This window comes from Pristis pectinata, chromosome 15, assembly GCF_009764475.1.
Source record: "Pristis pectinata isolate sPriPec2 chromosome 15, sPriPec2.1.pri, whole genome shotgun sequence".
Taxonomy (NCBI): Eukaryota; Metazoa; Chordata; class Chondrichthyes; order Rhinopristiformes; family Pristidae; genus Pristis; species Pristis pectinata.
In genome coordinates, this window is record NC_067419.1 from 13,556,225 (window position 1) to 13,568,430 (window position 12,206).

The 12,206-nt window shown below is 42.6% G+C and overlaps 1 protein-coding gene across 4 annotated transcripts in view; it reads left to right on the top strand.

Annotated features, from left to right (window-relative positions):
• Positions 1-1,934, top strand: part of slc13a1 (solute carrier family 13 member 1) — a 41,961-nt gene extending 40,027 nt beyond the window's left edge. For all 4 annotated transcript variants that reach the window (XM_052030099.1, XM_052030101.1, XM_052030100.1 and 1 more), the window contains one exon: positions 548-1,934. In XM_052030099.1, coding sequence (XP_051886059.1) covers positions 548-685 — 138 coding nt within the window. In that variant the 3' untranslated portion in view covers positions 686-1,934. The remainder of the gene's footprint in view (positions 1-547) is intronic.
• Positions 1,935-12,206: the final 10,272 nt, after the last annotated feature.

Genomic DNA, 12,206 nt, shown 5'->3' on the forward strand with positions numbered 1-12,206 from the left:
TTTGGAAAGGTCTTTGGGATGTGCTGATGTATCAATAGAGATGACTTTAGGGAAGAACTTAAGTAGTAAGGGGCTACGATAATTGAAGATTCTGCCAGTAATCTATTTTCTTGTGGAGGTTCAAGGTGGGACTGTGAGCCATGAGGTGAGGAAGATAGCAGTATAAAGAGGTGTAAGATCCTGGATCAATTTGTACCTCAGCATGGCAGTCAGTACCTTCATAAGACATGTAGAGAAGTGAAAAATGAATAAACAAATTAGCTGCCTTATACTAACAGTACATGGAATCATAATAGCTGTAGCCAATATAGCGATATTTAGAACCAAAATCAGATTTAATCTTTGGTCTTTGACACTGCTTTGAGAAAGAGGTGAAGGTGAATAATAGGACTGAAATAATATTTTATTTCCCCGTTTACATCAACAGACATACAAGTCTAAATCCTTATCAATTTAGCCACCCCAAAGCAAAATTTTCCAATAGTACCAGAAAAGGATGATCAAACTCCAGATGGAAGCACACTTCTAACATGTGTTTCTTCCTCAGGTAAAAGCTGGATTGGGTGTTAACATAATTGGCATTGTAGTCGTGATGATTGCAATATCAACTTGGGCTATTCCATTATTTGACCTCAAAACGTACCCTTCATGGGCACAAGACCTCAGAAATGCAACAATTCCATAGCACCTAAGATGTCATGAATAGGCCAAACTTGACTGAGAATCCTATTGTTATTAATTTGAATTATGAAGACAATTTCTTGTGGTGAGACTGTCAAAAGCAGCAATTTATACAATAAGGATTTCTGCTTGTTCAATTCTGGACTGTGTTCCAACAAAAGACCCAAACTACAGCATAGAATGTAGTGAAAATTATAAATGTAATTCTGTATCCATTTACGAAGATTGTAAGTACTTCACACTGTGCAAAATTTCATTTGAGATGAAACTTCTATTGAGGTTTTATGAATATATGATTTACAATTAATTTTCTATATATTCAACTTTTGAACAAAAGCTTTTTCCTGACTATGTTATGTTGCACCATTTTTCTTGAGATTCCACTGAAATCTTACTTTTGGTGAAGCTACTTATCTGAAGGAGCCACAATTTGACTAGATTTTTGTACTTTGTGCCATTTTGAGGTAACCTAAGGTACTATTAAAATGCAAATATTTTCTTGCTTTTTGGTGGTTGTTGGTACAATATATTGTGTTTTAATAAACTGCATTGGAAAGAACATAATTAGCAGATTCACATGTGCTTACACAATGTTTTCACAATATTGTATATACTGGTGAAGAGTGACACTGCCAAGGGTTTCAACTGGTCCTTTTCTGGCCTGGGAAATTATGAAAGGCACCTCTTGTATCTTCCTCATTTCAAATTACGTCAATTGCCTTGATTTACTTACTTCGTTTGGTCGCTTTGTGGCTCCTTGGGGCAGGTTTTGTCTGAATTCCCTCACTCAAAACTATCCCTCTTTTGTAAGTACATTAGAAACAATTATATCTGGAATTTGCTCATGGGCAATGCTTAAACTATTTACTAGGATATAAATGAAATTTAAATATCATAGTGGCCTTTGAACTAATGTTTGCATTTTATTTGTATTCCATTTCCTTCCTGATATATTTTTTGTCAATGTAAATGTAACTAAGCACACGTGAGGAAATTATTATTCTGTTTGTTTAGTAAGTTTTTAGAAGTCACTTCAATCTCAACCTTCCAGTGGGAATTAGACGGTACTTATTTTCTGTTTACCAAACTTTTTCATGAGAGAAATGCAGACCTCATTTGCATGGCTGTTTGTTATAGCATTGTTCATGACAGGGTATCAAACAAATTCTCTGCATCAGTTTAATGTTCCTGCTGCAGTATTCATTGATGCGGCTACAGATAGGAACTGTAGAATTTTCTTCCGAAAAACTGTCTCTCTATATAGTTAATAAAGCTGTTTCCCTTTTTAATTAATTGTGACATCTGATTTGAATAAGTTACATTATATTTGTCATAGAACAAGGAAGCAATGTTTCCTTATATACCAGTTTTTTCTATCATTCAATAATTCACTCACAACATACACTTTGAATTAAATAACAAAATAGTAAATACCAAAAAAGAGATAACCTGTAAGTGTAATCTGAACATGGATGTTAATTATTGGAGAACTTTAATTCTGGCTGAAAACTGCAGATGCTGGAAATCTGAAACAAAAGCAGAAAATGCCAGAAACATTCAGCAGATCAAGGAGCATCTATAGAAAGAGAAACAGAGTTAACATTTCAGGTCAAAGATCCTTCATCAAGAGAAGGGAGAGATTGAGATGCAGAAAGGTTTATCCAGAGAATTCCAAACCTTATGATCATTGAAAGTGCCAGTAATGGAGTGATGAACATCAGCAATGCACATGAAGCCAGAACTGCAACAGTCCAGACGTCTCACAGGATAATAGTCTAGAGGTGTTTTCAAGGTTTTGAGGTTCTGCTTCCAGTCTTTCCAAGAGAGAAGTATTCAAGTAGTACATTTATTCATCCATCCCTGATTTTCCCCTGCCCTTAGTGGTTTACAAGGTCACTTCATAAGATAATTAGGACACTGGATTGTTTGGAGTCACATATTATTCATGCTAGGTAAGGGCAATGGATTTCCTTCCCTATAGAATGTTGGGATTTTACAACTATTAAGTAATTTCATGGCAAGATGGATATTTATTCCAGGGCTTCAGCCTGGACTGCCCTGAACTCAATGTCACTGCCACAGAACTTCAGACCACTCCAGGTAGCAGCAGCTGGTTTATGCCATCTTTTCTTCTTAGGCAGTCCCTTGGGTTTGAGTCTGACTTCCTTCCACAGACTGGAAGAAGTCTGCATGAATTAATTCAGCCTGGGGAGTGTGTTACACCCTGGGTACCATATGGCAGAGAGCATGGAGCTCCTCTGGAGATAGGAACAGAGCTAATGGTTCACCTTGATGACCTTTCATCAGAACTAGGAAAAGTTAGAGATGAAACATGTTTTAAGTTCCAGAGACGAGGAGGGATGGAAAGAATAAAAGGAATGTCCGTTTTTGGGTGGAGTCCAGGACAGACTGAGTAACGTAACTGGTGGCGGTGCTGGCTAAGAGAGGTAGTTAATTCTAGAGGAGATACAAATAGAAGGAGGTGAATGTGAACCGAGGAGAGAAGGAAAAAAGAATGCTGGAACTAAGAGATACAAAACACTGCAAATGCTGAAAGTCTGAAATAAAACAGACAAATATTGGAAGTACTCAGCATGTCAGGCAGCATCTGTGGAAAAATAAAAAAAGGAGTTAACATCATAATTTGATGACATTTTATCAGAACTAGTCAGTTCTGATACAAATTTGGTATCCGGTTATCTAGAATGGTTGAATTTAGTGTTGAGTCTCAACGACTTGTGGTAAGATGTGATGTTGTTCCTTGAGCTTGCAGTGTGGTTTTGTTGGAATAGTGTAAGAGGTCAAACAAACGTCAAAGTGGGAGTGGAATAGAGAATTAAAGTTATAGGCGATTGGATGAACCCGGCCACTCTTGCACACTGATTGAGGTCATCCAATGTATGTTTGTTTCCTCCATTGTTAGAGCTCACCACATCATGAGAGCTGATAGCAGTGTACCAACTTGAAGGAAATACAAGTGAATCATTTCTTCACCTGATAAGGAGGGAAGAGATAAAAAGGCAGGTGTTGCATCTTCAGGGATTTCATAGGAAAGGACCATGAGGAGAAGGATGGATATGATGGAATGATGGATATGAAGAATGGTGGAGATGGAAGTGCAAACCAAAGGGTCTTGAAGAGAATGGTCCCTTTGGAATACTGAAAGGGGTTGGGGTGGTGGGGGAAGATGTGTCTTGTGGTGGAACCTAATTGAAATGGAAGTAAATTACAGAGGAAGATCCATTGAATGTGGAGACTGGGGGGGGGGGGGGGGGGGGGCGGGTGGAAGACGCAGACAGGGCAAGCCCTGTCCTTGATCGGGATAAGACGAGAGGCGATGAGAGCAGGTGATCAGCTAGGATTGTATTGAATAGTGGAGCAGACCTGAAGGGACAAGTGGCCTCCTCCTGCTCCTATCCTCAATATTTTTGTGTTTCGATGAAGAATGAGAAATTGAGGAGATGTGTCTGAGAATCCTATCAACTATATTATAGAGGAAGCCATGATTAAGGAACAAGGAAGATATCTCAATGCACTGGTGTGGGAAGTCCTGTCATTAGAACAGATAGTATGGAACAGAGAAACTGAGAAAGTCAAGAGTAGATTAGAAGTCAGGGGAGGACACACACACACACACACACACACACACACACACACACACACACACACACACACACACACACACACACACACAGTCTAATTTGATCTACTCTCGGCACTCTCCCTGAATTTGCCCAGTTCCCCTTGCAACCTTTCTGTGTTCAGTTATCAATTTTAGGTAAACACCCCATCTCCTCCCCACCCCACCGGGCCTTCTGATCCTCTGGTCCTCCCATTTTTACCCCCTTCCTACCATCCTGACCCTTCACCCATCTTCGTCCCCTTCCCCCTCCTGGCTCCATCCACCAGTTCACACACAGGATCCCCACCCCACCCCCCCAAATCTGGTTCCATCTCTCCCCTAATGGTTCCCATTCTCACCTCCTTTATTTTTCAGAATCCAGCTCTGGTAGCGCTTTGTGTTCCTGCTTATCCCCCTCCAGCAGCTGTCTCCAATGTTCACCCTCACCCCTACCCCTCCAACTTGCTCCATCTGTTTTTATTTCATTTTCCTCCCTCTCTCCCTGTCTGCCTCCATCTATCATTCACCTGTCACTGTCTCTCAACTCCACCCCTGCTCCCCTCCCCTACCTGGCACTACCTACCTGTCATCCTACACCCCACCTCAGTCCAATCACCTCGGACTCCTTTCTCACCACTCCCCTTCCCCTCTCTATGCTGGCCATCTCGCCTCTCCACTCTCGGTCCTGATGCAGGGTTTCAACCCGAAACGTCAGCAATTTCTTCCCTTCCTCTGATGCTGCTCAACCCGCTGAGTTCTTCTGGCAGATTGTTGCTCCGGATTCCAGCATCTACAGTTTCTTGTGTTTCCAATCATCCAGCTCGTTTCAATCTCCCCCTCAGTGACGTCTCATCTGGAACGCCTGCTTTTCTCCCAAGCCTGCCAATCTCTTCCTCAGCCCCACCCCATCTTCTCCCTGACTCACTCTAATCTTTCCTGCTGCCTCCATATCACCCCGAACCAATCTCACCTGCAATCTACTTCATTAATTATCCCTGCCGATCTTCTCCCTACCAACCCGCTTCCATTCTGGTTTTTCCTTGTTCAGCTCTCCTCCCACAATCATTCCCTCACAATATTTCCCCACAATCTTCTACCCCCACTCTAGCTCCGATCTCTCCACCTCCCATGATAGTAGACTATTGTGCCAAACACTGTGTGCCTTGGGTAGTTGAATGGTTGTGCAGGGTTGGAGTTAGGGTGCAAGGCCCAGACTTGCCAATGTTAATATGCTTGGCATTGGTATTGTATCAAACCTTGAACTTCACGCCAGACTGGTGCAGGTCCCCTGGATATTTCATTGAGACATGGATGAAGGCCAGCTCACAGAACCAACCCTCTCACTAACATTCCCTGTAACCCACATTCCCATTAACTCCCACGGATTCTACTACTCACTTCACACCAAGGGAAATTTACAATTACCTACTAACCTACCAACCCACACATCCTTGGGATATGGGTGGAAAACTGGAGCACCAGGAGACAAGCCAACACAGTCACAGGGAGAGAACATTCAAACTCCACACAGATAGCACCAGAGGTCAGATTGAACCTGGATACTGGTGGTGTGAACCAGCGTCTCTACCAGCTGTGCCACTCTGCTGCCTAGCACCTCTACAAAACATAAAACACATGCTAACCCTGAGATCTGGTGCAATTTCTCACCGGAAGCAGCAGGGCTTAGAGTTTAATGTAGAACAGTGACTCGAATCAGAAGTCTGTACTGTGGTCTTACACTCCCTAATGACATGACACAGGTCTTCCTCTAAACTGAACTCCTAACCTCAGTGGTGTCACCAGGAGCAGGAAGACAGGAAGCACAATGCCACTCAGACCTCCTCAAGAAAGAGAACTGGGAAACCCAGGAGAAGGTTTTTCCTTTACTTCTCTTGCAAGGACTGCAAGCTCAAGGTCACTGCAACACGATCACATTTCTCCTCTAGTTTGAATCAGTTAATTCCTTTTTTAAAAGATGCTGCTATACTAAGTTGCATTATACACAGCAGAGTATAAAATTCAAGACTTTATATTAAGTTGTATTACAAACAAGAGTGTAAAATCCAGGATGAAAACTGTCAAGGTAATAATCATTGATAAATGTGGATCATCTAAGACATCTAAAGCTTTTACAATTTCCTTGTTATTGAGCAAAAGTTGGATAATAAATTTGTCTTTTAAATGGTAAATTACATGTATTTCAAGATGGGTATGGTCTTCCTCCGATCCTTTTTGTTCATGGGTGTAATATATGCAATCTGAAGGATATAAAAGAGCTTTTGGGGATCCTAGTGTGTGAGAAACAAGTTAACAGGTATGCAAAGCTAGGCTCAAACCTTTATTTATCAAAGAGAGCATATGCTCCATTTTCATGGCTCAGCTCTATGCATCTGCTGGGATTAGTCACTTCATCATATCAAACGATATGCATACAACATTTTACTAAATGCAGGCACCAGAAGTGCAAAATGAAGTGGTAAGGATGGCTGAAGTGAAATACATTTGTTCTTGTATTCATCTGAGTGAGTGCTTGTGAGCTAGTAATTAAACGGATAGGTCCAGGAATGAGTATGCCTTCAGGCCTTGTTGAGAATTTAGAGGCACACATTCACTAATTCAAACAAAACAGATATTTGCAGAATAAAAGTTTCATCATTCATTGCATTTTGGATCAACCAATCTTCAAATGAAAAGAAATCCCCCGCAGCTGTAAGGATGTGACACATTGCGTAAATCACAGCAGGGTTCATATGCTTCATATTTATTCCAAAAGAAGAAATGAAAATAATTACCCCTTAATTTTAAGAAAATGTTTTTAATGCAGAACATGTTCACAGAAAAACATAAGGTAGGTGATCATGCATCGAGAATTGTGTTACCTAATCAGATTTCTACTTCCAGTTTTTCACACCCTACATGCACAACAAGCTCCCGGCTTGCCCCACACAATTACAAGTAAGTTGGCCAAGAACCTTGTCGTGGTGTTGGCAAATCCACATGTGACAATTCGTGCAAACATTGGCTAATGACTGCCCACACATTCTATGTTTGCCAATTGGCAAAGGGCTTCAGGCAGATTTCATCGCACCTTGAGTGGTGATGACAGGGCCTGGGGCTGTCTACTTCCTTGCTACAAAATGGCTGACTTGTTAACCAGCTTTGAGTTAAAACAAGAAAATACTTGGTTATGTTTGCTTTTTGAAACAAGTAGGAGCTTCCGTCAAACTTGAAATTGACCGAGGCAGGTATTCTTACATTTTAAAAGTATTTAGATGAGCATCTGAAAAACCTTGCCATTGAAAGCTTGTAGGCATAGTGTTGGAAAATGGGATTGGTATGGATGGGTAGTTTGTGGCTGGCATGGACAAAGTGGGCTGAAGGGCCTGTTTCTGTGCTGTTTCACTCTATGACTGTTTAATGTTCTGGTTCTTGACGTTGGAATATAAGAATGGATTTTAATCCAGTATCGTAAAGGACTTTAGACTGAGTTAAAACATGAGATTGAAAAGAGGCAGAGACATTTTGAGAACAAGCTAGAAAATGAAACATCAGTTATCCCCAGCAAAATGTTCTGGAAGTAACCAGTTTGCCTAATCAGCAAAAGAAAGCACATGAAGCATGAACTCGGTATTAAGGTAACCTGAAGGGCTTGGGAAAACATTCAAAACGTCGAAGGGAAGATGTCTTGGAGCAGGCTGTAGAAATTGGAACTTCCCTGTAGGTGCTCCTTCTGAGACAGGCAATGGTACCTGTATTGTCATTAGATTCCAGGCCCAAGTACATTCGAGTGCAAAAATAACAGAGGAGGCAAGTTGAACATGCCAGCTTGTAAACCTAAAAAGTTGAATTTCAAGGTCTGATCAAAAGCTGTGTGACTGCTTACACTGACAGGTTAAGAGGCCGATAAGGGTGCTGCAAAGAGTATTCCTGATTCAACAGTTATGAAGATGTGGGGTTACAATTTTACATATCACTGAGAAAATTAATCCGAGCTAACATTTTGCCAGCCATCAAAAGTTGGAAAGAATCAGAGAAAGACAGAATTAATCAAGAAATTATGGCAGGGTGGTACCAGATTTAGAATTATAAATTTCTGCCAATCTTAACTGGTTTTCTGTCATATTATGCCATAGAGTCATAGAGCAATACAGCACAGATACAGGCCCTTCAGCCCAACCAGTCCATGCAGACCACGGTGCCCACCCAACTAGTCCCAATTTCCTGTGTTCGGCCCATTTCCCTCTCAGCCCCGCCCTTCCATGTATCTATCCAAGTACTTCTTAAATAATACAATCGTACCTGCCTCAACCACTTCCTCTGGCAGCTCGTTCCATGTACTCACCACCCTCTGCAAGAAAAAGTTGCCCCTCAAGTCCCTTTTAAATATTTCCCCTCTCACCCTAAATCTATGCTCCCTAGTTTTGGACTCCCCTACCCTGGGGAAAAGATTGCTACCATCTACCTTATTTATGCCTCTCATGACTTTAAACATTTCTATAAGGTCGCCCCTCATTCTCCTACGTTCCAAGGAATAAAGACCCAGCCTGGCCAACCTCTCCCTGTAACTCAGGCCCTCTCGTCCTTGCAACATCCTCATAAATCTTTCCTGCACTCTTTCCAGTTTAACCACATCTTTCCTGTAACAGGGTGACCAAAACTGTACACATTACTCCGTGAGGCCTCACCAACGACTTATACAACTGCAACGTAATGTCCCAACTCCTATACTGAATGCCCTGACATGAAGTCCAGTGTGCAAAATGCCTTTTTCACCACCCTGTCTACCTGTGATGCCGCTTTCAATGAACTATGCACTTGTACTCCTAGGTCCCTCTGTTCCGTGACACTCCCCAGTGCCCTGCCATTGATAGTATACGTCTTACACTGGTGTGACTTTCCAAAATGCATTACCTCACACTTCTCCTCAGCCCACTTCCCTGACTGATCAAGACCCCCTATAATCTATGATAACCATCTTCACTATCTACAACACCTCCTAATTTCATGTCATCCACAAACTTACTGATCAAGCCTTGTGTATTCACATCCAAATCATTTATATAAATAATGAATAACAAGGGTCGCAACACCGACCCCTGCAGCACACTGCTAGTCACAGGCCTCCATTCCAAGAAACAACCTTCAACCACCACCCTCTGCTTCCTACTTCTGAGCCAGTTTTGAATCCACCCAACTAGATTCAGCAAACCCCAAGACTGACACCGTGAGACCTCACCTTCCAGACCATCCTGCCTTGGGGGACCTTGTCGGAGGCCTGTGCAAATTCACTACCCTACTGTCATCTACCTTTTTGGTTACCTCTTCAAAAAACTCTAAAAGGTTCATCAAGCATGACTTTCCACGCACAAAGCCATGCTGACTCCCCCTGATCAGACTCTCAGAAATGTACCAATCTGCTTATCATACAGTGAATTCCTTTAAAGGGCACTTACTGATTTTTATTAACGGAAACAAGATCAGAACTTTTGCTTTGAACAGATTGCACAGACAAACAGTTAATCTATTTTTAATGATGTTTGTGAAAGGAATCATATAATGATGTTTAAATAAAATAGGAGGATGTCAAGTGAACAGTGAGTGTTATGCAGTGAAACTGTTCGATGAGTAAGATGAGTGCAGGTGATATTTTCAGGTAAATTTATCTCAGCTTACATTGCTCACTAAAAGTCATCTCTCATAATCTTTTTTCTATACTATTTATCTCTTCAGTTTTGTTCCTCTGTCTCCTCTGCTTTCTCTTCCTTACCTTTTATTCAGGACATTGGTGAGACTGCTGCATCGTGGGGAATTCTAGTCACCCTACTACAGGAGGGATGTGGTTAAGCTGGATAAGGTACAGAAAAGATTCACAAGTTTGTTACCAGTGCTGGAGGGCTTGAGTAATGAGGATCGGCTGGGACTGTTTTCCCTGGAGTGAAGGAGGCTGAGGGGTGACCTTATGGCAGTTTATAAAGTCATGAGAGACATCGACAAGGTGGATGGTCACAATCTTTTTTCCAGAGTAGGGGAGTCTAAAACTAGAGGGCATAGGTTTCAGGTGAGAGGGGAAAGATTTTCCACAGAGAGTATATAGAATGAGCTGCCAGAGAAAGTAGTGGAGGCAGGTACAAATACAATATTCAAAAGATATTTGGACAGGTTCATGGATAGGAAAGTTGTAGAAGGATATGAGCCAAATGGGACTCACTCAGAATGGTAGCTTAGTTGGTCAGATGAGTTAGGCCGAAAGGCCTGTTTCAGTGCTATCTAACTCAATGACTCTCGGCCTTTTTGTCCTACCTTTCAGCTCTGCTTTTCATCAATGTCTGTTTATGTTTTTCTGTTCCTCCCCTCTTCCATCTTAGGAATGCAAAGGGACAAAAACAACATGAAAGAGTCTGCTGTTTCCTAGGAGATGTAAATTAACAGCTGGAAAGGCAAAGGTAAGTATACACAAGAGAAGTGAACAGCAGTCAGGGTGGCTGCAGTTTGGCATGATTTGTCTGAATGCACAGAAAATGGATATTAAATAAAGCCCTCACTAAATTGTGATTTGTGGAAGTTGGGGATTTTGTGATACTGGTTCTCCACCACAATTCTTTGTGCCAGTCCACAAGTACAGAGGTCTGTCCCCTTTCTTCTCTCACACACTGCCTTAATCCATCTGTTGTGGATGGTATTGGGTGAGCATGCAGGGGAATCAATATGTTTTCAGGCCCAGGTCAGGAACCATCAGGGGGGTGGCGCGGGGGGGGGGGGGGTGGGGAGGGTGGGGAGGGTGGGGGGGGGGTGTTGTGTGAAATTGTTCTTTTAACTGTCTTAAGGATCAAGGACTCTGAACACGAGCTTTGTAGACCAAAACTAGTTTAATCACAAAGGCAAACGCGGGACAGAATGGATGGGAACAGACACACGCTCACTCACGCATAGGATACCACAAACACGAGAGGGGAAGCACAACTGGGGTAAAACACACACACACTAATACACACAAGCACACAGTAACAATGTACAACTTCAGGATATAACACACTAGCATTGGCCCTTAACGCTCCCTGAGTCTGAGTGAAACACTCCCTGACCATGTGGTGATGCACTCTTACCAATGATCTCTGCAGCGTTGTCTCACTATTCCTGGGGTCGTCAAAAGAGGAAGGGCTAGCGGATGCAGCCCTTTTTATGGTGCTAGGAGGCTGGATGGAGCCTCACTGTTGTGATTTAAACGAGCCAATGGTGTGGGAGTCAAAGACAAAGGTTCCTGCCACAGCCAATGGTCAGACAGGTTCAGATGCAAAAGGTACTCTCACACCTGAGGGGTGGCTGGAGCCGCACTTTGATTGACAGTAGTATCACTTCCGCTCAGAGGAGCAATGCTGTCCTCCGGTCAGCGGGGGTCAGTGTCGTTACTGTCATGTGACATCCATGTGGATTTCTCACAACAGGGGGTTACACGGAAGGTGTGATGGATTGCCTGTGGAGGTTTTGGGCAAGTCAGCAAGCTGACACTGCAACATGTCAAATACTAGAGATGTGCCGTCTTGAGCCAAGTGTGAGAGGGAGCAGAGCAGCTCCACTCTCTGGTCTGAGTACCACCTCACTGTTTCTGCAGCTGAGGAAAGGCAACAGTTGGCTCTCAACAGAGCCATGAGAAACGACCAATAGCAGGTATACAACATTTTTAAGAAGCATACCAAGTATTTCCAGCTGCTGTCTGTAAGGAGCTTGTACCTTCTCCCTGTGTCTGCATGGGTTTCCTCTCACATTCCAAAGACGTACGGGTTAGGAAGTTGTGGGCATGCTATGTTGGTGCCGGAAGTGTGGCGACACTTGTGGGCTGCCCCCAGAAACTCTACACAAAAGATGCATTTCACTGTGTGTTTCGATGTACATGTGACTAATAAAG